Raw genomic sequence first — 26,009 nt, 5'->3', positions numbered from 1 at the left:
GACACTTCAACGAAGTTTTCTGAACTTATACGATATGTATAGCTTACACAAACTACAACTACATTTTAACCAAGATTGCTGAACTTGTAAATATTTGCTATGTTTCATTCACTGCAATAAAACAAACTTTCATTAACTTCATTGTACATGTTCTCCACTTTTACGAAGTAAAAAACATATTCGAAGTTCTCCGAATTGATTTTAGATTCCAAGAATTTCTACGATTTCACTTGAACATCTTCAAAGCCACTATATAGTTTAAAGAAACTCAATGAAAGTAAAGAAAAATGCCAAAAATTTTAACGAATTTCCCCAAGCTTCTACAGATTTCTATAAAGTTTGATGAAGTTCTACTAAATAATTGGTATTGCTACGAAGATCACTTGATTAATATGAAGATCGCTGAGCTTTTACAAAAATAGCTGAACTCCTATTAAATTTGATGCATTTCTAGAAAATCTCCAGAACTTTTAACGCATTTCCTGCAGTTCTAAAATGTTATCTAAGGGGCTATGGAATGTCTGAAGCTTTTTGAGGTTTCCTGAAGTTATATAGCATACCCTAAAGCTTTAAAAAGTTTTCCAACATTTTACGAAGTTCTCTGAAATCAATATCTTAAGTCATAGCTTCTTGGAATTTTCATTTATTTCCAAGAACTTCTGTAAAAACTCAGTTTAAAAAATCTGAAAGAGTGTACATCTTTCGCCATCAGGAATTTTTTAATGTAGAAAAGAAGATATGTTGTCGATCCCCCCATACTACCGCTAATTTATGGTTTATGTCTTGTCAACTAGCGCCATCCGCCCCCCTCCCTTCCCCCTATCCCAACATCCTAGTTACGCCTATGGTTTGAGCCTCCGAATAATTATGAAACATATCCTTAGCCAAAAGTCTTGTCCACTTAGAATCCGGACACTTTATTTATTCTATAGCAGTGCCTCTAGTGGTCGAATTTGGAATGTTTTGACAGCAATTTGTTTTGAAAGTGAACGTGTTTCAGTGCTGAATGTTTCGGTTGGAAGGAACTTCTACACCTGCCCTTGGTGGGGCCCTGTCTCATTCAGCATACAACATCAATCTGTCAGCTGGCTCCGACCATCACGATGGATTGGACACCTAGGATATAGATCTACCCGTCGACCAGAGTGGCAGTCACCGTCGCGATGACACTAGCTCCACAATCACAGCGCGCTCGTACCCCACTCCTGCCTTGCCTAAGCCAGTAAACTTCATCCTGCAGTGGAACATTAACGGGTTCCTGAACCACATTGGTGATCTAGAGCTCCTTTGCCACGACGATCCCCCCTGGGTCATCGCAATCCAGGACACTAACAAAGCGACAACAGACCAAATGAACCGCTCTCTAGGCGGTAAGTATACGTGGACAGCAAAACGGGGAAACAACTTCCGGCACTCCGTGGCCATCGGGGTTTTGAAGACGATACCTTTCCAGGTTGTCGATATGGACTCCGAGCTTCCCATACTTGGTGTCCAGCTGGCGGCACCGGCGAACATCTCCGTCGCATGTGCATACCTGCCATGTGGACGGCTGCCAAACCTGCACGATCAACTCAGCGAAGCCATAGCTAAACTACCGGAACCGCGCATCCTGGTTGGGGATCTGAACGGGCACCACCCAAGCTGGGGCTGCCCCCGCTCCGACCCTCGAGGTGTTACCCTGGTCGATATTTTCGAGAAGGAAGACACATGGTGATTCTGAATGACGGTGTGCCCACGTACTTTAACGGGCGGCATACTTCTGCCATCGACGTCTCTGCTGTCAGCCGCTGCTTTGAGCTTGAGCTTGAGCTTGAGCTTGAGTTTGAGCTTGATTGACCGCCCACGGTTGCTACTCTGTTATTGCCAGATCAGCTGTAACTACACAGAGAACCAATAGACGATGCTTGGGACTAGCAATCATCCTCAATGTGTAAAAACTGGTGATCTTAAATTAGGCAATACCAGCGCCGGCCGCGCCCGAACACAGGTCAAGAAAGGAATGGGAAGGATTGTGTTGACATGACACTCGCTTTGATGGAAGCCGAGAACACCTCTGCACTTCCACGAGGAATCACTGGGATGTTGGATAAGAGGGTTGGGTTTGCAGCAGGGTTCGTTTTGGTAAACGATAAGCTGAATTGATGTCCTAACGATCATATAACGCGAAGGAGCTTGGGACTAAACCCACGGTCTTCTGCTCAGTAAGCAAAAACGTTTGCCACTAGGCAGACGAGCACCTTTTTAATCACCGAGTTGCTGTTATTACCATGTAGTCATATTAACAAATAAAACGATTGACGAATCTTGAATGTGGATGGGCCTGAGATTAGACTCATGATGTTCTGCTCAGTAAGCAAAAACGGTTGCTCTAAGGCCACCGAGCCCCTCATATCACATAATACCGTTGCTCAAATTTGTGTATCCATTCAAACCCGGAACCAAAGACAACAACGAGTTTCGCAAAATACACGATACACAAGCGATTTTACCATAAATCTCTTTGATATGTAAGGACCTGGGACCGCGTTTTTCTGCTCAGTAAGCAGGCCACTGTAACCGACGATCTTTCAAGTCCGAAAACTAAAAACTACGAAAAAGTACTTAGGCCTTCATTAAGTTCCACTTTCACGCGACGTTCAATGTTTCAATTTACTCTTTACGTATTATTCAGGCTATAAATGGGCCCTTTACTCTGCTGTCAGCCGCTGCTTTGCCGGAAAAACTCAGTGGAGCGCGAACACGGATCTCTATGGTAGTGACCACTACCCCATCAAAGTTCAATTTTCGACCGCCATCTTACCTATGACAACACGGAGGCCCCGATGGCGCTATGAACAAGCGGACTGGGATAGCAATGGTGAAGCCTTTCAGTCCTTGTTACTACAGCGTAATCCGAACAGCATTGAAGACTTTTCAGAAGTGGTATACGAAGCAGCAACAGCAACCATCCCAAAGACCAGCAGCGTTCCGGGGCGAAAAGCGCTACGCTGGTGGAATGAAGATACGAGGAAAGCCGTTAAAGCCCGGCGTAAAGCACTTCGCCGTGTAAAGCGCCTTCCTATCGGACATCCCGATCGCGAGGACGCTCTCCGTCACTACCATGAGTCGCACAATCAATGCCGGCAAGAAATCCGTGTCGCCAAACGAACCAGCTGGATGGACTTTCTGGAAGGAATGAATTCGTCACAGTCTTCGGCCGACTTATGGAGGCAAGTCAACGCCCTCAGTGGGAAACGGCGCATGACACCGCTCTACGTACAGATTAACGGTGAAGCTGTTTCTGACCCTGCAATAGTAGCGAACGAACTCGGCTCGTACTTTGCCGATCTCGCAGCCATCGAGAAGTACGAAGACAAATTCAAGCGGAAAGCTAAGCCTTCGACGTCATGCATTGCAAGTTTTTCTGTTTCTTCTGACGCTGGAAACTCGGATATCAACCTGGCATTCTCATGGCAGGAATTGCAGCATGCCCTCCGCTGCAGCAATGGAAAGTCGGCGGGTCCCGACGAAATCGGGTACCCTCTACTCAAGAGGTTACCAACGCCAGGCCAGCTACGGATGCTGGAGCTTTTCAACAAGCTCTGGCTCACCAACTCGTATCCAGCGTCGTGGAAAGAGAGCTTAGTCATTCCCATCCCAAAAACCAATGAAACAACTCGTGAAGCTAGCAAGTTCCGGCCAATAACCTTGACATGCTGTATGGCCAAGGTCCTGGAGCGAATGGTCAACAGGAGGCTAAAGCATTTCCTTGAAGCCGAAAACCTGCTAGACCATCGACAGCACGCCTTCCGTCAAGGGTACGGAACGTCAACTTATTTTGCAACGTTAGGGGAGGTCCTCAAGAGTTCCAACGATAGCGGTCTCCACACCGAGACCGTCTCGCTGGATATATCGAAGGCCTTCAACAGGACGTGGACGCCCCCTCGTCTTAGAGCAGCTTGTCAACTGGGGGCTGTGTGGACCACATATGTATATACACGGACGGATCACTTTCCCGAGCCGGGGTTGGAATTGGAGTAGCTGGAATTTCAGCACCGATGAGTAGCAGCCTCAGCAATGCTCGGTTTTCTCCGCCGAAGCTGCGGCCATCTTTGTTGCCGTTACAACACCCTCGGACCGGTCCATACTGGTGCTATCCGATTTGTACAGCGTGATACAAGCCCTTACATCGGAGACCATGACTCACCCCTGGATACAGGGTATTGTGGAGGCCACACCTCCGAACGCGGTGTTTTCCTGGATCCCTGGGCACTGCGGTATCCCAGGCAACAGCGAAGCCGACAGCCTGACAGGGTCTGGACCAGCTGGCCCCCGTTACACCGACGAAGTGCCACTACAGGACATAAAGCGATGGATAGTCAGCAAAATGTGGGAAGCCTGGGAAGCAGAGTGGTGCCAATCCCAATTCCTCTTCATCCGAAGAATCAAAGGAACGACGAGCAAGTGGACGGATATGTCTAAACTACGGAACCAGAAGGTGGTTTCTCGTCTTAGGACAGGCCATACAAAGATCTCACATACTTTTGGTGGGACGCAGTTCCACAGAATGTGCTACGTTTGCGGAACCACTGCATCGGTGGAACACATCCTATGCCTGTGTCCGCAATACCAACATCTACGGGAGCAGTACGCACTTCCCAAAAGCAGTGGGGACATACTGGGCGACGAACCTTCCACTTTAGCGGCAGTTATTTATTTCCTCAAGGACGCTGGGTTATACAACAACATTTAGGTCCTTTTAACTTTCTTTTGGCTACATGTACATCGCTACCGGACGGGGGATTATCCCTCCTACGGTGGAGCTCCGATCTCTTTCAAAACCCTACCTAACTTTGATGTACCAGATTGTTTTTTTTTCTCTTCTCGTTGCCTGTATTGTTAGTCTTTTTACTGGAATATGTTTTACTTGCTTCTATTTGACTACATGTGAATTGTAAGCCAACTCCGTAACAAAATTTGCTGTCAGAACCCCCCTCTGGGGCCTCCCATTTTATAGAGATGAACTAGCCAACGGCTAAAAATCTCTCTAATAAAGTTTAAAAAAAAGTGTACTTTCAAAACAAATCGCTGTCAAAATATTTCAAATCCTAATCCTGTCTAAAGTTCATTCAATTGTGTCTAATAAAATAAAGTAATTAATAATAATTTTTTTTCTTCAGAATCTGATCATGTGGTACAGAATGAACTTTACCGCACAATGGGCAGACGACTAATCAAACAACGGTGTTTCGATTAATTAGTCCACGTCGTCAGGTGCAATCGTGCATTTGTTATTGTTGTGTCACTACCAACCCAACGATGGTTAATATTCCACCCGAATGCAGACAGTTCCGTTCCAAACGTGACTCATATTGAGTGCAACCTCAATTGCGCATGAGCTTTGATTTTATTGAATATTAATTTTGTTTTGTTTGGATTTGATAATCTAAATCAGTTCAAACCCTGCCATTTTGAATTATATCCTCGTATGGCGTCATATCAGATAACATTCACCACCGTCTGAGCCGCACGTTTGGTTGGGTTTTTCGATGGACATCAGCTTGGGTGCATAATATTTTCCGCCCACCGATTCGTAGATTGTTGTTTTGTTGTTTTCACCCAACATCCATTCAATGTTTCTAAAACCAAAGACGGCTACCGTGTGGCGCATGGCGCATACGAGTAGCATAAATGATTTGTGACCGGTGCAATTTGTGCACCACGCTAGTAGTCGACTCTGGTTAGCAGCTATATGCGATCGGAGGTCGTTTCGAGGTTTTGGGGGAGTGCTGAACAGTATCGGACAAAAGTATGAAACTTCGTGATTTTTGTTTTCTCTTCGGAAAAGTTCAATTGCACATTTGTAGTCAAAATATTGAACGTTGAAATGACTTTAATTTGCCTAAAATTTGTTTACGACAAAAACAAGTTCTCACAGTTTGATTTTTTTCACCATATTAAAAATAACATCATTTCAAAACAAGTTCAAATACACTTTAATACACACAACCCTTTTTTAAGCGGTCTCATTTTCATTTTTTCCTATATTGAAATAAAACCTAGCATGATGCAACTGGTTTTGAAAAAAACATGAAAAAATCAAAGAAATACATGGTACCTATAAAAAATTTCTAAAGGCCCAAGCACAATGACAGCAGAAGCGGAAAAGCCCTACTTGTCGGATTGAAAACTAAATAGTTAGCACAAAATTGACTTCGGTTAGGCATCTTGATGTTATTTGGGCTTTAACTTCATCATAGAAAAAGAAAATTGGAAAAATGTACGCGCGTAAAAATCGGTTGGGTTATAGCTTAGGGTGGTTCAAAATATCAATTCAACTCCATCAAACTGGTTCATCGAATTTGAATCGAATTCAAATCAGGTCCTGATAATTCTCCCAAAATTTCAGCTCATTTGTATGAGAACTCATACTGCATTAGCCATTTGAAGTTTATATAGGAATTTCTATGGGAAAAAATGAACTTTGTGTTCTCATCATTCTAGTCATTTGCCGTAAGATTAATGGAAACGTTTGCTATCTGTACTAATGTGAAATTTTATCAGCTGAAACTTTGCTGAAAATCGTATTTGAATTGAACCTTCAGGAATATGATTTTCTTTTTACATGCTCCATAAGCTACTAGGGGTCAACGCTCTAATCGGACAATGAAACCTCACTCCCAAGCTCCTTCCCTGATCCTGATTAGATTAGATTAGATTAGATTAGATTAGATTAGATTAGATTAGGAGGAACTTTCATGATCTTCCACTCAGTAAGCAAAAGTGGCAGCCACCAAGCTAGCCGAGCTCCTCAATTAAAATTTTAGTACATTATTTGTTGAAGTTTTTATAAATACTGATTGAAACAATAATGTAAACAAACAAAAAGGGAGGGTCTCACCCGCATGATCTGTAATTAGCCAGCCTTCTCGTGATTCCTAAGCTGTACTATTTTTGACCCAAAAAGCCATCGTGACGTGTAATAGCGATCCCAATTCTCGATGAACATCTACTGTCTCTTTTGATAACCACTGCTATGCAAACAGGTTTTGCGCTATTTTTACCTAATAGTTTGTTAAAGGAGGCTCTTATCTAGCGCCCAAAACGTTAAATACAACAGGGAAAGGTTATGCAGCAGAGTTATTAACGAAAGAGAAAGTCAACAAAGAGAATCGATCAATGCAGATAGGAAATTTTGCAACGTTTATCTAGAATTGCTTGTCGGGCTGGATATGAAATGCTAGCGCCTCTGGTAGAGCTTGTTTGAATTGCTTCCTCCCAAGCGCTTGATCTACTGTTGTGGCTCCATCATTTGTTGGAAATTCGATCCTGGCGGATCCCGTCGTTTTTACCAGAGTCGATGTTCTAATAAGAGTCCCGCCAAGAGAAAATGTTGCGAACAAGCAGCACTGTTTGTGATTTATTTTTCGTAAAAGTAAACGTCAACCAGATTTTTTTGCGTTAGCATCGGATGACTTTCATTCAGAAGTGAAAATTTTCATGTCAATAACGGAGCTTCTGGGAGACAAAAACAATTATAGAACCTGAAAAATGTTCAAACAGGTGCTTGGTATAACTTATAAAAACCACAATGTATTAAATAAAGCAAAGAAATGTGTTTGGTACCCCGCTTGACAGCTCGACTGGTACTTTTGGCTTCACTCTTGGTGGGACCCTTATTATAACATTGACTCTAGTTTTTACCAAATCAGCAGCTTATCGAGAAAAAAATACAGCGGAAAAAAACTAATGTGACACATCCTATTTTTCCTTAATAACTAATTTTCATGACATTCAATTAAAAAGTGTTGTAGTTGTAGCTGAGAAAATTTCACATAAGTACAGATAACAGACTTTTCTATAAATCATTATGAAAAAGGGCTAGGACGATGAAAAAAAAAAAATTACCCAAAGCAATTCCGATACAAACTTCAAAGAGCCAGTGCAGTATGAGTACATCCCAATTTGATCAAATTTTGTGAGAATGATTAGAACCTGATTTGGATTGATTGATTTATCTTTATTAGGGAGGCTTTCAGCCTGGGGCTGGTTCGCCTCCATGTCCTGATTTGGAATCGTTTGAGCTTGGGGGAGCAAAATCCATTTTTTAAACCACCCTGCTATAGATTTGTTCAAATAAAAAATTGACCTATTTTCTTAGATGGTGAAAAACAATCAAACTGCTATAACTTGCTTTTATCGTGAACAAATTTTAGTCAAATCGAAGACTTCATATCAAGAAGACTGGCAACTTTGCCAGAATCTAAGTACTACAATAACGCTGTGCTTGAGTAAAGGTGGAAGCAACGCATAGAAAAATGAGCAAATACACAAGCCTTTCTTCAGAGGATGTAATCTTTGCTATCAAATTCGTTCGAAGCATTTACCTTTGAATGGCAGAAGACGCAATTTTATCTGTCTCATAGCGTTCGTATGAGAAAATGCAAGAGTTGCCAGTCTTCTTGATTTGTTGTCTTCGGTCAAATTAAAGGCATCTGAAAGATCAATATTTTGACTACAAATCTAGACCAACAGTTCTGAATAGAGCTGGAATTAGGGCGTAACAGCCTTTGTAAACAATGACTTCTTTCGTTGATTTCTAGGAATTCAAGGCACGCCTACACAAACCAACATATCCATCGGGTAGGAGAAGTCTTCCTCTACTGGATGGTGATGTCGATTTGGCGATGACTTTCGAGAAATCATCGAGAGAATCCATTGTTTACAAAAGCTGCCCTAATTCCAGCACTATCTAGAATTGAAATAGGCGGAACAACCAAATGTAAACAATGGTTTTAAACACAAAATTCTCGATTAAAAACACTTCCACACAAACCAACAATGCCATTCGATAAAGGAAGTTTGCTCTAGTGAGGGTCTAGTATATAGGAGAGGAGCGGACTGCCTTGGTTGTGAGCCTAACGAACTGTCAAAGCCACAGCCAATCGAGCAGCGCCTATCTTTATTGCACTGGCAGTGTTGCTAGAAATCACCTAAGCATAGGTTGCCACGGCAGTTTGTTTTGAATCCGCTCCTCTTTTTTATTAAACCCTCTCTAGTTTGCTCTATCAGATGATGGTGGTAGATTGCTTGGATGTGCTTTGATTATCGTGGAATCGTTTGAAACCATTGTTTGCAAATGTGTAAATTTTCAGTTGATTTGGTTCAAGAAATAACAGAATTGCTCAAACTTCATGAATACCCATCTAATCAAGCTAATTATTCCAATAAAACTTGAATACTTTTGACAACATTTTGCTTTGATTTGAAAACAAAATTCGTGATGTAATATACTTTTGTCCGGTACTGTACCTACTTCGAGGCCGGTTTCTATTTAGTGGGACGTTTTAGTGCTCGTGCCAATATTTAATAACGGAACATTTAAATCCCTATTGACTCGAAAGCAAGACACGTTCCGAGTGCAAGGCCACTACCTGGCGGTAAATGTGTTAATTAATTTGGGTTACACAATTCTCGCGTAACATTTGAAAAGGGCCTTTCCTCGTTGATCGATTCTCTTCATCGACTTTCTCTTTGGTTTACCACGGCTACTTTAACAAATTTCTCGCTAAGCTCGCAGCCCAGTTCGACAGAATTTATGTTAGCTTGCACCTGAAACAACACACTCTATGGAATCAACTCCAGAAGGTAGGTCGTTTTAGGATGAGTAGGGAATTTTCTTAAGAGTTTTTTTTAGAATCATCCCAAGATGTCTTCAGAGTTGCTTTTAGGATTCTTCTGAATAATATTGTCGCGCGCCCACTAAATCGGAACGCGCGTGTGAGACACGCGACGTGAGACTCACACCCGAATTAACTGTCATCACGAGATTTGTACCCATGACAGTTCGGTCATGATAAATATTATTTATTTATAATCTGCTTTCATTTGTAAATATATTTTTGTTTGTTCCCAGTTCATCACACAAAACGAGTTTGCTATTTGAAAATGTAGAGGAAATTGCTATAGAACCAGAAGATTTTACGTGCAAGGTCAGTTTAAAATGGCCAATCCTATTATACACAACGTCCGGCGCCAGCATGCCAGTTGTAATACAGTGTATCATGCTCTTTATGGCCATTATTTCCTTGGCATTTCGAAGAGGAATTTAGCTACGATTTACGGAAAGGCAATTTCTACCATCTACGATTGGTTTGGACGATACGAACGTGATGGAGTGTTCAGAAGGAAACAACGTGAACGGATTTACAAAAAATTCTGTTTCGAAAAGAGAGAATGGCTGGTGAATCTCTACCGGATCGAACCAATCCTGTTTCTCGATGAAGCCAAACAGAGATTTCAACACTATTTTCAAATTTCGATAAGCGTTTCGTCGATTTGTACCATCCTACATGAAGCCGGACTTAGCTGGAAAACTATTGAAAGGCGGGCAATGCAGATACGAGACGATGAGATAATTAGATTCGTTCAGGAATTGCTCGCAATTCGGTGGGATTTGTATAATTTAGTGTTTCTGGACGAAGTGTCATTCGATAACAAGGACATGTTACGCAGGAAGGGTTATGGGGTAATCGGACAAAAACTGATCTACCGAGGAGAATTTTCTAGAAAGCGTAGAGTTTCACTTCTATGTTTTCTTGGATTGGGTGGAATGCTGGATAGTTTTTGGACGGAAGGAACTTTTAACAGGCTTAAATTTTTTGACTGCTGCCGTAGGTTTGCGTTGAACAATAATCTCGTTCAAAACTATCCAGGAGTTCATTCAATCTGGATTCTAGATGGTGCACGCATCCACTGCGATCCACACATTATCCGTTACTTGAGATCTGTTGGTATCATCCCCATATTCCTGCCTGCGTACTGTCCTTTTTTTAATCCCATTGAAATCATATTCGGGATAGTTAAGAAGCACCTTCGGAGATACCACCAACAAAATGCGTCAATACTTGGGGAAGTTTGTGAAGCCATGAATAATTTCAAAGTGTATCCGTGCCGCAATATTTTCGAAAATTGTGGGTACATGTCTGGGGGTGTATTTCTTCCGGAAAAGGGCTTAGCTCAGGACCCAAAATATATGGATTTTAATGTATTTCCCAGCTAACCTTTCGAAGAAAACCATTAAAACTGTAAATCAGCTTGATTAAAACATTTATTGTTCCATTTTTCTTAAAGCCGAAAAAACGAAATGAAAACAAAGATAACGATATCATTTTAATTCATACAACAAAAACGAACTAAAAAAAAAGACTTAACAAAAATGCCTTTCTCTACGTATTACTACTATGCATGATCGATATCAGTTCAATCCATGACTTTCTCTGCCAAGGGGTGACTCAAGCTTGATTCTTCCGGTTGGGTGGCAGATTCCATCGCACTGAAAAGCTCTGACTCAGTATGACCCCGAAAAGTCATGGCCTCCAGTTTTTGCATTACTCCTTGGAAAATTGAAATTCCGAGAGAAACTTCGGTCTTCACATCATCTAGTTCACGACACCAGGCACTATTCGATGTCCGAGCTACAACCATTCCTCGGTGAAGTGATTGTAAACGAGCTGCTTCAGACACAGCAGCCCATCGAAAATACTTCGAAAGCTCGATAGGCGGGGATTCCGCTTTCTTCAAATCCTCCTGCTTATGAGCTGGCGAAGAATTTATTGTATTGGCCCATAGTAGCCATGAGCTCTGATGGCCCTCGAGGTGGCAATGACTTCGGCGTAGCTCATCAGCCAACGCAGCATCATCCCTTGTTGAATGGGCACCCGCTCGGTCAGGATTTTGTGGCGCCAATAATTTTTTTGTTACCTGCTGGTACTGCCCGGCTGTTTCCACCCTCGATGAATAGGCATAGACAAATATTTTGACACATTTGTCTCGCCAGTTCGTCAGCAGCCGTGGTGTCAGAAGACTAACTGCATACAGTTTTCTCTCACATCGTCTTGCAGAGTTACAAACTCATGCATGTCTTCGATGGTTGGTTCAGTTTTCTCCACCCAACTGGGAACGTCATTCTCGAACGTGACTTGTCGATCCATTAAGTTTTTGGCTTGAACCCAAATTGATTCCAGAATTTCGTTCACTGAATTACCATTCACAAAAGCTCTGTTTGTTTCTTTTGGGCGTTGCTGGCTGCGATACAGTCGACGGCAGAATATTCCAGTGAATGAAAAAACATATTCTTCACCAGATTTTTCCTCTACTTCACCGTTGGAATCATCGCCCTCCTCGACATCGTCATTCATCGGCCACAATCCCAGCTGGTCGTAAGGAAGCTCAAGGTTGTAGATTCCCGTATTCTCTTCAGTCATCATCAGTGGATCTGGGTCATTCTCTTCTTCCTCGTCCAAATGTTCTTCGCTCTCATAGGAACTGAAAAATCCAAATCTTGATTAAGCAATCAAAACTAAATCTAAATAAAAACGCTCACTCCTCCATTTCCGAATCCATTGTTGGAGTTTTTTCACATTACACGTAGATATTCTCGGATATTTCTAGTATAACGATCCACCATAACGATGAATAATTGTGAGAAACGAAAATAATAACAAATGCACGTAAAGTTGTTTTAACTCATTTTGAAATCAAAAATAACCTATTACCCTATTACTCACCATAATATTGAACTATATTAGAAAAGACTTGGGAAATGAGAATTTTTATGCAGAACTTGAATTTTATCAAATAGGTAAGTAAATAAAATCAGGGAAACTTGTTTACCATAGCAAAAAACAGGTTCAATGATTATTTGAGCGGTTGGAATAGTTGGCAATGTTTTTTTTTGCGTGCTTGTCGCGAGTGAGATGGTTGAGTTCTGAACAGTGCCCGGTTTTTGATTTTCAATCGAACAGACAATATTGTGACTTTTGCTGGCATTCCCTTGAATTTTTAGTGTTATAACAGCCTTCGTAATTCTCTTCAAACCACTTTAGGACTTCCGTCCAGAAATCTCTTAATATTTACTTTTCAATTTTCATTTTTTTTTCAATAATTCTCGCGAGAATGCGCTTAAATTTGTCTCCTTACTTTTCGTGAAAAGTTACCCTTTGGAAGTTTACGCATGGAATATTCCTAATAATTCCTTTGAAGTTTATCTTGAAAGTGCAGAAAACAGAAATTTTATGGAATTCTCTTCTATATTTTTTCTTCTGATAATTCCCCTGATATTCAGCTTATAATTCCTGAAGCATCCTCCAAAAATTTATTTAGCTCCTCAGACTTTATTCGGATTTGTTCTAAAAATTCCGTTGAGATTGATTCTTCTCAAGATTACCAAGGATTCTCCTAGCAATTTCATAGTAGTTCTCTTATAATATCTCTTAAAAATTACGTATTTTTATAATAATCTATGCCCCAATCAGTGTTGGAAATATCATCAATCAAATTATATGTTTCTGCTATCATACACTCTCAATATTACGCGTGATATTGAAACAAAATATCATGCTTGCTATTGATTTGACAAGCTCCTTTGACTGTTCACAATGCGAAAAAATTCAAGCTGAGAGTTGACTCGACACAAAAATGATTTCGTTGCAAATCGTTTTCTTACACTCAAAAAATTCCAAACGTTTGATCGAAGTGTTTAAACACTTGATTTTTTAAATGCACAATCACATTTACTTTAAGTGTATTTCACCTTGGTTCAATGTGTTATACACATTAATTTCTAGTGTTTCAAACTTTGAAATGTTGAAAATCTTTCACTATCTATTCAAGTGTATTGCACATTGAATCCCACTACTGTTCAAAACAGATGGATTTAAAGTGTTTTGCATTTCAATACGATGTGAATTGCTTGCTCAGAAAGGTAAACATCGAAAACAAGAGTTGTGACTTTATCCTATCAACCCGCCTCATATATGTGAACAACCGTGGCACAGTGAGATCGAACAAAGACTCCGGCAGCAGCACACCCCAACAGTCCATGATCGAATCCCAAATCAGACCCATTAAGAAGATATGTGAAAGCTCTGGCCTCCAGAAGTTTTGTTTATATATTTGTCGATTCATTTTTAGAGTCGGTAAAGTAGAAGTCGATAAAGCAGAATATTGTAGAATATTGAACTATTATGTGTTAAGCTATTGATATCACCAAATGAGGCACATAGAATCCAAGTGAGTCACAATTCAAATCCATAGTGTTCAGTCATGATTCATAGCATAAGATTCACACATGAAATGGATGAAATAAGCGCAAAATTAAGTGTGAGACACATGATGATGACGTGTGGAATTTTTTGAGTGCATAAAAAAAATGGATTTTGATTGCAATTAGCCCAATTAAAGAGAAGAGCCAAATTGCCCTGCCGTCATTATCAGTGCCTTCGAACTAACCGATCGCTTGCTGCATGTACCAACCCTGCCATCGAGTCGCCGAAGACGATGTAAGAGTGATTCATCGCCAATAAATGTTTGTATTGCGTCCTTATATTTATTTCCGAAGTAGAAAAACGCATTTCCATATATTTCTCCTACGTTATTCTAAGTTATCCAAATATATGATTTAGGATGCCTCTTATTCTTAAAGTTGGGTGGAGCCATGTTGTGTAAAGTATGCTTATATTAATTTCCACGAGCCTTTGACGAAAGGCAGAGAGGTCGAATCAATTTGCGAACTTCTTTTGCATAGTTTTTTTTCCAATTGACCACTTTGTCAAGCAGTTTTGGCGTGACTTTCTACCAGCGATTTCACAAAACTGGACCAACTAATTTCTATTGGCTACTTTTCTCGAGGTTCTAGAAGAAAAAATCTCAAAATAATGTGTCATTTCAAAGTTCGAGTGGTAGTAAACGTCATTTTATTTGCTCGAATGAAGTGGTTAATTCAAGCTACTGAACAGCCTTGTTCCGTTTCCCATACATTTTCCCATAACAACTTTAAAACTCTCCCGCCAAACCTAGATCCTAGCCAAATCGTTCCAATTTGGTACAGTTGCTGGGGACCTCAATACAGATTCGATAAAGCAGTGGGGGGGAGCAGGGGGTTATGAAGTTAACTCACCCTAAAGTACGCTCAAACAAACCGCGTGCCGGTCGTGGCCGTCAAGCGCATAAGCGCGCCCATTGACCGGGGGCCTTTTCCACGAAACCAGTCGACCATGGTGTTAATTTGAAAATGTTTCGCATGCGAATTTTGATGAACATGACGCCGCTCCCCCTTCGGTCATCCAACCGAACCGAAACACGTGTGAGATTCTGTGCTGTATTTAATTAGCATTATTATCAATAACAATTGTATTGGTAATGCAGATTTTCCCGCGTGAAGTGGGGTTTGTTTTCTGGTGGTCCACAATTGACAATTTGGTTATTTGGGGCGTAGGTAATTGTACTCGAATTTCCTATCAACGACACATACCGTGATTGTGATGATTCAATAAATGCTTATGGAACTTCACATGCTCGTAAATCATGGCAAATTAAAAATAATTATATCCAAGGGTGGGCTGAAGCATAGAGAACTTGAGGGAATTTTGAAAATGCAATTTTTCACACGTTCGTTGCGTCGTTCAATATTGGGTTGGCATGTCGAGGATATCAACGCGAATGGTGAAACATGCGGGCAATGTAAGCAAGCACCGATATCGTTGTTGAGTCACACGGCCGGTCCGTGTCTGGTTCCTCTTGGTCTACAAGTAGCTACCCAGTAGGTTACTCGTATTCGACTTCGACCATACAAGCCAAAAGTGGGGCACCATAGTTCACACTAGTCACATAAATATATGCGATGTAATTGAGTGAGAAAAGGTACGCATAAAACTACTGGGAAAAATGTGTATCAATTTCAAACCACGCACGGTGGCAGACACAGTCGGTGACAGAAAAAATGTAAACAAAGCAAGAAAATAATACCTATAACAGAGAGAGAAAAAAAAACCCGAATAGGAAATGTAAAGTACGGGGTACCTTCTGTTTTACTTTTTTGATTTAACGTTCGCTTACATAATAAGTACGGTAACACCTGATCGTTTACGGGCTACTCTCGGACGACTCCGTGTGCCAGTCTTCGATGAATACAAATTTGATTGATGAATGAATCGAACGCAAGAGAAAGGAAGAGGTGTGCTTACAGGGAAAAAAGCGATCGGTGTCAATTTTGAACCGATTGAAACAAATACTTTTGAAAGTGATTATAGGGTTTTGTGAGGTGCATTGCTGATTAGCTAAGCGCTAGCCAACCTGAAAATAAAGGAATCCTCCGAATAGCGTGGCTGTCTTCCAACCAATTGAGCTGATTCTTTGTTTCTGATTAGTATCAATCATATACTAGTCACCTAAAAGAAATCAACTTAATCGGTTGGAGAACAGCCAAGAAATAATGGTGGTAGAGTGCACCACTAGTCTGATGCAAAATTTGAAAGTTCGCCTCCGAAAGTTTAAACTCATTTGATAAGAAACTGACTTGGCACAAACCATTTGAAGTTTATATGGAAATTACCATGGGAAAACAAAACTTTTTGTTCATTGTCTTCTAGCCTTTTTACATATAGTACTGTTAACAAATTCTATTGCTATTCTTATGGACATTTTTATCAGCTACAATTTTGCAGGAAATCATTTTTCAGCCAAACGTCAAATAAAATAGTTATTAATTGTTTAAGAGATCGATAATCTTATGGCAAGATTAAGCAACTATATTGTGGGCAACACTGTATTCTGCAGTGTGACATAGTAGCCATGATTTTTGTCCTCTATTCTACGCGCCATAAACACCAATGCAGCCTGCTGAACAGTTGATTGAGCATAATCATAAGACATCAGTGACTTGAATCATTACTAATTTTTGTTCCTTACATTTGATCGAAAAGTGGTCTTGAACAAAGTTGTAGCTCAGCTATCATTTTCTAATGTAGAGTGAACTGGTAAGTTTTGAGATAGATATGAACCGTAAATATGGTTTCTCCATAGTAATTCCCATATAAACTTCAAATGGTTTGTGCCAAGTCAGTTTCTCACTAAATGAGTTCAAATTTTGAGAGGCTAATCAGGACCGAATTTGGAACCATTTTGCATCAGTCTAGTGCACCACCCACCGCGCTATTCGGGGGATTCCCGTAAGCGGAAGGTTCGTTTCATTTTCGTCTTGTTTTGCTCACAGTAGACTAGCGGACATAACGGTATTGAGGTATTGAGAAATAGAACATTTTCAAACGATTCATTGGATTAGAATAATGTTTAAATTTTAAGGCTTGAATAATTGAATCTGCTATAGTAGAATCCAAGTAAAATTCATGCGTCACTAGTGGAGGGAAATAGTACTAGTCGATGGTGATAAATTTATGGCAGCCGGTTCAAATTCCAGAGGTTGAATGATACATTATTGAAAAAAAGTAGAAGGGTCTGTGCCTAGGGGCACGAACGGAAGCTTGACGCGGTCCTACTAGTGGACGGAACAAATGTGAACAGCATTTAGTTTATGTTAATTGATCGATCATCTATTATCTTAACTCTTTCCGTTTTTTGAATTGTAGGCGTAACAAATTTGTAGTAATTTTTTTCGAAGGGAAAGTTGATGAAGAGAATCAATCAAAATCACTTACACCCCTGCTTCCAAGTTGGATTACAACACTCATAAAATAAATCACATAACCAGTGGAAAATATCCATGTGAATTTCACATAACTTTCATGTGATCCCATTATTGGAAATTACACCACTAAATCACATGAACTTTATGTGTCCAATGAAATCTATATGATTTCTCATATAGAATTTCTTATGCTGTGTGATATTCAGATAAAATGAATTATTTTTGTTATTGGAAAAATATTATGATCGTTCCTAATAGAAACTAAGTGAAAACTTTTTTCAGTGAAGATTTCTGGAAAGCATTTTGTGTGGTTCTCAATATGGACAAACAGGCAAATTCTATTCCAACTCTTTACTGTAATAAAGTTTTTGGCCCAGAAAAGGGCCGTTTTGTTGCCAAAGTTGGTGATGATTTAACCTCCGAAACCGTACAGAGTATCGCTTGGCGCCTCCATTACCAAGACGACCTTTTCCTCCTTTGCCACGACCAGTCAGCTTATTGGGTAGAAGAGTGCACTACCTAACCTGCCACCACCTTCCTACTGCTGCTATTGATGCTTCTGCTGCCTGATCACCATGAGTTGAGGCTAGACAGCAGCGCTCTTTTACATCTTTTCAGGTTCAATCAGAATGATGTACAACCAAGTGCTGCTCGATTATGACGACTGGGTTCGGGAAGAACGTTTATTTCATGAAAACAGTGATAACATAATCAATTTTTTATTTGTACATTGGAAAATGCAGGACATTACCACTTTTTCAATAGTTTATTGTTGAAAATCATCAATATGAAGCATTGTTATTGATGCGTAGAAATATTTCTGATCGATTGGTGATATAATTATTGAAATTGGTCCAGGGGCAGCTGAGTTATTAATGTTCAAAATCTTTCGTAATTTTGTTACATATTCCATTTTCGGTTTTCACAAAACGTACCCCATATAGTAGTTCTACGCCAAAAAAGTTCAAAATAGTGAGATACGATCATTATAATGGATGATATACACCCCTATTCTGTATTTCGTTTCGAACGAAATTCTCATACAAAAATATATTTTTTTGTATGAGAATTTCGTTCGAAACGAAATACAGAATAGGGGTGATAATGTTATGTTAATTTTATTTGAAAGATAATGAAAATGCGTTTTTTGATGCACTGATATTATTTAGGTTATGTTTTGTATGATTGCAGATTCCCATCCCGAAATCGACGTCCAAGTCAGTCTGCTAGATATACTGCATTATGTTGAGGACTCCGTGCTAGCGGATTTAGAGACCTAGCATTTTGTGTACCTGAGCTAAGTCTTGTACTCGAAAAAAATGCACAATTTTTATCCGTGGGTAAAAATTGATGAAAATCTGGGTATAACTAGTTTGGAGTGAATTGTTTACATGTGTAAAATTTCATAACAATCGGTTCAGTGGTTATTGAGATGTCATCGAAACAAGAAGAAAATCGCCGGAGAATTTTGCGCGCCGTCATGGAAAATCCGACTGCGGTAATGAGATGGATCGGAAGATAACTGGGAATCACCCATACAACTGTGTCTCGGGTGGTAAAATCGTTTAAGGAGTCCCAGACGACCGATCGGCGGGCTGAAAGTGGAAGAAAATCGAAGACAGTTGACCCTGTGAAGGCCCGGAAGGTGTTGGATTATTTCAAGCGTAATCAGAACCTTTCGATTCGCGATGTGGCTCTGAAGGCAAAGTGTTCTGCCTGGTTCGTTCAGCAAACCATGAAACGAGCTGGGCTTCGTGTATTCAAGGTCCGGAAGGCACCGAATCGGCGTGATCAACAAAACACGGTGGCCAAATCCCGCGCAAGGAAGCTGTATCGAGAGTGGTTAACGAAACCGATGTGTGTGGTTATGGATGACGAAACCTACATCAAGGCAGACGCAAAGCAGATACCGGGGCTGGAGTTCTACGTTGCCAAATTACGGTTTGATGTTTCGGAAGACATAAGGAAGAAGAAAGTGGACAAATTCGCCAAAAAATACTTGCTCTGGCAGGCCATATGCCAATGCGGTAAACTGAGTAAACCGTACATCACAATGGGTACCATCAACAGCGAAATTTACCGCACCGAGTGCCTCCAGAAGCGTCTGTTGCCCTTCCTGCGGTCCCACGGAGGCGAGACACTATTTTGGCCGGACCTGACATCATGCCATTACGCGCGATCGACGTTGGATTGGTACAGAGACAATAACGTTGTTTTTGTACCAAAAACCGCCAACCCGCCAAATTCACCAGAGATTCGTCCGGTGGAAAGATTTTGGGCCATAATGAAGGCCAAAGTTCGAAAATCTTCCAAGGTGTTTAAGAACGAGCTGGAGTTGAAGAAAGAATGGATGAAAGTGACCAAAAAGCTCGGCTCCACCATTGCACAAAATGTAATGAGGGCTCTTAAGGGAAAGGTGCGGGCTTTCAGCGATGGAAAGGAAATTGAATAAAGTAATTATGCCGAAACATAATCCATATGTATTAGTTCATTCCCTGTAAGTTTCAAGAAAATCCGACTTAAAATAAATTTTTGGCGAACACTTTTGTCTGGTGCATTTTTTTTTCGAGTACAGGTCTTACACCAGTAGATCACGGCCACATGGAATTAATCTTAAAATCACCCACGACAACAAACTTTGGGACTTACATTCAACAAAGTCTGCTTCAATAACCTTTCTCCACTGAACGAATTTGTTGCTCCCCGAATTCGGAACCCGAAAAAGTTGAAATTTGTTCTCGTTCTGCAACAACCATAAAACTGTTAAGCGGTGGAGCTTGTGTTTGCGTAGTCCAAAAAATCAACTATTTTCCTAATTGCAAGCAGTGATATCATTGAAGTCATTTGCCATTTTGAAGAAGGCCTCTTTTCCTACAATTTTACAAGCTTTATGATCACCAAAAAACGTACAAAACAAGACAAATTTTCAATTTAAAAAGTGAAAATTCTGATGTGAGTCACGTTTGACAGGTGTTTACATTTTGATCACCACTACGACAACAGCGCCACGGGCTGCCGGTAGTTGGTTGGATTTCACTATTGGTTGCAGGCTGACTAAAAGTAAATTGGTACGCCCTTCGCGCGCTGCTAGCACGCCTCCAGTGTTGGAAATCGAACATTTTTGACAGTGGTTTGTTTACACTTCTATATAATGTAAACAAATCGAGTTTATTGATGTAAACTATCCCTCTTCTTTCATTGCATGTGATGCAAAACAACCATCCTAATATCTTTCTATTTTTTATTTAATCAGAGTTCTGAAAATTGTCCAATGTACAGATTCGCATTATGAGTGCTTGACTGTTACTTCAGACGTTTGACCCATCTGACGTCTGAAGTGACAAAACCATCAAAACAATACGAATGTGTGCTTCGGTCTTTTGCAGATTACTGTATATGTTCGAATGTTTTTAACGTTTTCATTGAAATTCAGCGACTATTTGCACAAATAATCAGCTTTCGAGATAAGATGCACGCATTCGACTTGCTGCTTGGTACGTACTTTCAATATTCTTACCTATAAAAGGATCTGATCGAAGTGATTACTTTTAGCCGCAGGAGATAAATTAGAGAAAGTGGAAGCAGTCAACGGGAATCGAGGAAGCAATCAACAGGGATCGAAGTCTTCTCTTCCAAGTTTCCATAGTCGTGTTTCGGAGCCCAGTGCTAATCTCAGTCGTGTCGCTTTGAAGGATATTTCAAATTACTCTTCAAACGCTGACCGCGGCAGACGTCTGCCTTCCGTGAGAAACAGTAACATAACATAAGTTTATGGCTACAGGCCGTAGCCACATGGAATGTGATACGATTCACTCGGCAATAGAACGGGCCAAGAGAAGGACACAGACTAACATCGAAACCCTTCATGACTGGAGTTTGTTTATTGCTTCCACTCGACGGTCTCCTCCAATTGTCGTGAAAGATTCCAAAATTCACCTCATCGAATGAACCATTCAGATTTAAAGATGCTGGAGTGTTCTGCTGTTTCTCCGATTCACCTGGCTTGATGAAGTTCAAAAACGATGTTGTTGAAGAAAATTTTCGTTTTATCCAACTATTTTCATCGAAGACTGGAAGACAGCTGAAACCTATATTAACAACCCCTATCCAACTACCCACTGCCAAACAGAAGATCTACGCCGTCTGCTGCCATTTGTCGCTCAGAAATGGTACTATGAAGCATTCCTTAAGACCTTGGCTCCTCCTGGACGTGGGTGAAAAGCAAAAAAGGTGAGGGGAAATTTCGACGCCGATTTGGATCCGGCAGATAGTTCATTTAAGACAGTAGTGTAGTTATGGGTGGTAATTACGTGGCAAGTGTCATCTGTATCATCGGTATTGGAAATAAAGTTAGTTAAACTATGCATCATTCTTCACATGAAAAATCCTGTGAAAAAACAGCAGTTCCACAGAATATCTGGTGTAAAATAGAACCACACTACCAGTAAATAGATACTTGGAAGTTTTTTTTCTGCTGGTCCAACTTCTAGCTTTTGTAGCTTCATCCAACGCTCCACCTTCCAGCTTCTGTTGTCTTCCTGATACGAAAGCTTTTTTGGTTCTCTTGCATCATTTATTTAATATCAATGTGCAAAAATCAAAAAGTCCTATGTAACAATCGCTGTGATAAAACGTCCAATGAACTTGTCCAAGATACAGCATGATTAGTAAAAAGTCCTAAGTTATTTTTTCCTCGATAAAGCATGAATTCTGAACTAAAATTATGAAATAACAGCTATTATAGACTTTTCAGAGTTATTATTGATTAATCCTGGTTGAAATGTTGATCCAAATTGTTCCATTTTAAAACAATTTGAAAACAATCTTTCAAACTTTAACTTCGGTTTTCAGCAATAACGTCAAATGGAACTAAATATTGTGCACAATCACCTGGAAAATTCGGAGTGGTCCGGTTCCAAGTTGGCTAAAGTGCTGAAGATGCCGAAAATAATAGTTAGTCGAGTGCTCAAAACCTACAAGGAAACCCTGAGTGTGGAAAGGAATCAGTGGACATACGAAAAAACTGGAACCAGGGATCGTCAGCTGCGTAGCAAGGTGTTGAGGTGCGTTAAAGCCAACCCCGGTCTTTCGATCCGAGATGTGGCCAAACTTTCAAACGGTGCGGAACATCATTGCCAGGAAATAATACAAGTCGTACAAAGCCAGTAAACCTACGATCCGGCACATGAAGCAGAATTATGTGCCCAAAAAGCGTGCAAGGCTCTTGTACGACCGTGTTTTGACGAAACACAAGGGCTGCACTTTGACCGATGACGAAACATACGTCAAACTCGTTTTACATCGCGTTTGCCGACAAGTTCACGAAGAAGGCTATGATTTGGCAAGCGATTTGCAGTTTTGGCCAAAAAACGCAACCATTCGTCACATCCTCGACGATGACATCCCAAGTTTACATCGAAGAATGCCTGAAAAAGCGTGTATTGCCGGTTCATCCGCAAGCATAGGGGCAAAGTCATCTTTTGGCCCGATTTGGATAGCTGCCACTACTCCAAGGTGGTTTTGCAGTGGTAAGCTGCCAACAAGATCGATTTTGTCCCCAAGCTAATGAGTCCTCCGAATTGCCCGGAAATTCGACCAATCGAAAAATACTGGGCAATTTCAAAGCAGCGACTTCGACGAAGCGGCGGGGCAGTCAAGGACATCTCAAGAACAACATGTGAAAAAGGCATACAAGTTTTTTGTAAACAAACTTTTGTAGGCCCTTTTTTCGCCAAACGAGGGTCACCTACGCAAACCATCAACATCACCGGTAAGGGGAAGCTTTCTTCTTCCCGATGATGTTGTTGGTTTGCATGGGTGACCCTCAGTTGGGGAGAAAAGGGCCTACAAAGCTTTTTTTTTTACAAAAAGCTTGTATGCTCTTTTCACATGTGGCTCTTGATCTATCAAATGAGGGAAAAATGGAAGAAATGCGCTGATTCCGTGTCCGTTTCCACTGTGCTCCGCTAAGCAGAGTATGTCTCTTGTAATTCATTTTAATGTTGATATTGTTATTAATTCCAAAAACATTCAATCATATATTCATATAAAATACTCATGGGATATTTCTGTGAATTCTCTTGGTAAATTCTTCAGCATAACCTTGAAACAATCCCTAAAAATTCGCTTTAAATTCCCTTAAGAACTGCGTTTGAAGTTTGCACGGAATTTGCAGTTTGCTTCAAAATTTTCCACAAAGTTTCCGTAACACTCTTCACAGTTTTTTCTAAGTATAGTGAAACAAATTTCTTCGAAATTCTCCTCAAATTCTCTTGGACATGACCTCAAAAATTTCTGGAAATTCTCCTCAGAATTTCTATGAGTTTTTAAATTGTTTTCAAAATACCCTATTATTTCTTAGCGGAATTCTCTGAAAATGTTCCCAGAGAAGTTTCTTCAATTGTTTATCAGAAATCTTTTGAAAAATTATTGGTCATCCGATTCTGCTGGAATCATTTTCATTTTTTAATCATCCCCGGAATTCTGTTCCGTTGGAATTATACCTGGAATGCTTTGGAGTAATCTTAAGGATTTTCTTAGATTTTGTGCTTTATTCTGATTTTATTTTAAAATCGGTTTATGGTCAGTTGCTTATGATAGCGACATTCATCAAGCAGTTCCGGAGTGATTTGAGATTTGGGCGTAATTGTATTAGTAGCCGCCGTTCACGGCCAATGAGACCAACTATAAATTGAGAAAATTTTCTCTCAAAATTGTGCTGAGTACAATTTTTCTCGATTATTTTTCAAAGGTAAATCTGGAGACGAACCAGCCTCTGGCTGAAAGCCTCCCTAATAAAGAAAACTTAACTTAACTTAACTTCAAAGGTAAATTTTGCTTCTTATAGGTCTATGAGTACACTCGTAGACTGAATAAAAAAATTCTCGATTTTTGATGAGTAAAATTTACCTCGATTTTCATCAAAAATCGGCTCGAATGTTTAGAAAATCGACAAATATTTTACTCAGTTTACGAATTTAGTCATAGACTGAATAAAATGTTTAACGAGTTTCCTGACGCTCGAGCCGATTTTCGAAGAACATCGAGGAATTTTTTTCTCGTCCACTGATAAAACAGCAAAAAAGGTTATCTATTCAAATCATAATGCAGTAATGAAATTGTGTTGTTAGCGTCCACTGAGTAATTCCACTTTTGGAAGTGTTTAGTCGAACTTGGTTGAACCATAGAGGTAACTCTAAGACCAGAAGGTCCAGAAGAAATGTGCTCAACTCTGGTACTATCTTCGGTCCCAAGCTAATCGATTCACCCCTCGAAACATAGGAAAATCCACTAACCTCTCATTTTATCTGTCAAACTTTCATAGCGAATCAAAACAAACACAACGACTAGAATGGAGTACGTTAATAGTTTGCTTAGGACCAATAGGCTAATCAAGTAGTGAGTCAATTTAAAATCGTTAGTTTCGTATTGATTGTTGGTTAACTCTGAATTACTCGCATCGACCATGCGGATTTTTGACGAAAAGTAACCCGACTTTCTACGATTTGGAGTGCAATGTTATCAATGTCTTTATCAAAGTTGTTCAGACAGATCAGAATTTACCCCCAAAGTGAAACTAATATGTCATTTGTTTGCCAATTATTTGCTTGTTCAAGTGAATACGACTTATTGGATGGTGTACATCACACTTAAAAATAAGCTACTGTATTACCTGACTTAAATAGTACATACGTATTAAGCGGGAAAACACGAAATCGCCTAATTTTACGCTCATTATGCTACGTTAAACAAAACGAGGTGTACATTCCCGCGTATATAATGTATAATGAGTCACACAGTACCCGAGCAAAGTTAGAGATCAAATTGAAATCAGAATTTGCTGTTATGATGTAACTTACTTTGAATACTCCATTTGATCTCATTTTGGTTGACTTAACGGTTAACACATCAAAAATGAGAGCAAAATTTTACACTGTTGAAGCAAACGGAAAACTAATCCTGCTTTCAATGAAATCAATTTGATTACTGATTTTGCATTCATAATGTTTGACTGAATACGGGCCTGGTGTAAATGGTTAGCATCCAAGCTTCTCACGCTGAAAGACTTGAGCTCAAATGTCACCTCGGGTTGGTTGCGAATGACCTAAAATGTGTTAAACAAAACAATTAAACAATAATCGTTAGTTCAACGACAGATAAGCTTAACTTAAATCTTAAACAAGACGTTAACAGCAGAACTTCAAGTTAAGTTGCTTTCATTTAAAATGTCTTGACTGCATAATGAAAGCACAATATGATATCAGACTAATGTCGTGACAATTGAAATCAAAATGAGTATTCATTATGATAGGAACTGCAATCTTTAATATCGATTTGCTTTCATTTTGTTAACCGACTTTGCTCGGGTAGTGACGCTAGATGGCACTAGTGGTCTATTTAACTTCTACACGGCAAATAAATCTGACTCATATTTGAGTATCGTTCACTCAGATGCATGGTAGTGATTCATGATGCATGATAGTGGTTTACCACCCATTGTAGCACGGAAACTAAGTCCGATAGCAGTTGGCTCTCTTCTCTGTTC

At 40.1% G+C, this 26,009-nt stretch overlaps 2 protein-coding genes and 1 pseudogene across 4 annotated transcripts in view; 1 reads left to right on the top strand and 2 right to left on the bottom strand.

Moving 5' to 3' along the window:
* LOC135704624 (probable serine/threonine-protein kinase kinX) overlaps window positions 1-26,009 on the bottom strand; it is a 220,760-nt gene that overhangs the window by 4,866 nt on the left and 189,885 nt on the right. The gene's annotated exons all lie outside the window — the stretch shown is intronic.
* Window positions 9,931-11,053, top strand: LOC135704568 (uncharacterized). The gene has a single exon (XM_065226031.1). The coding sequence runs from the start codon at window positions 9,983-9,985 to the stop codon at window positions 11,039-11,041; it is 1,059 nt and encodes a 352-aa protein (XP_065082103.1). The 5' UTR covers window positions 9,931-9,982; the 3' UTR covers window positions 11,042-11,053.
* Window positions 11,201-12,523, bottom strand: LOC135704569 (uncharacterized; annotated as a pseudogene).

This window comes from Ochlerotatus camptorhynchus, unplaced genomic scaffold (genome assembly GCF_037179485.1).
Source record: "Ochlerotatus camptorhynchus isolate MF236.1 unplaced genomic scaffold, CSIRO-AGI_Acam_v1.1 ptg000244l, whole genome shotgun sequence".
In the NCBI taxonomy this organism is placed as follows: domain Eukaryota; kingdom Metazoa; phylum Arthropoda; class Insecta; order Diptera; family Culicidae; genus Ochlerotatus; species Ochlerotatus camptorhynchus.
Note: the sequence above shows the minus strand (reverse complement) of the source record. Positions and strands in the feature narration are given on the sequence as shown.

Coding starts and splice junctions, on each gene's coding strand:
- LOC135704568 (XM_065226031.1), top strand. CDS start 9,983: ATGGCCAATCCTATTATACACAACGTCCGGCGCCAGCATGCCAGTTGT.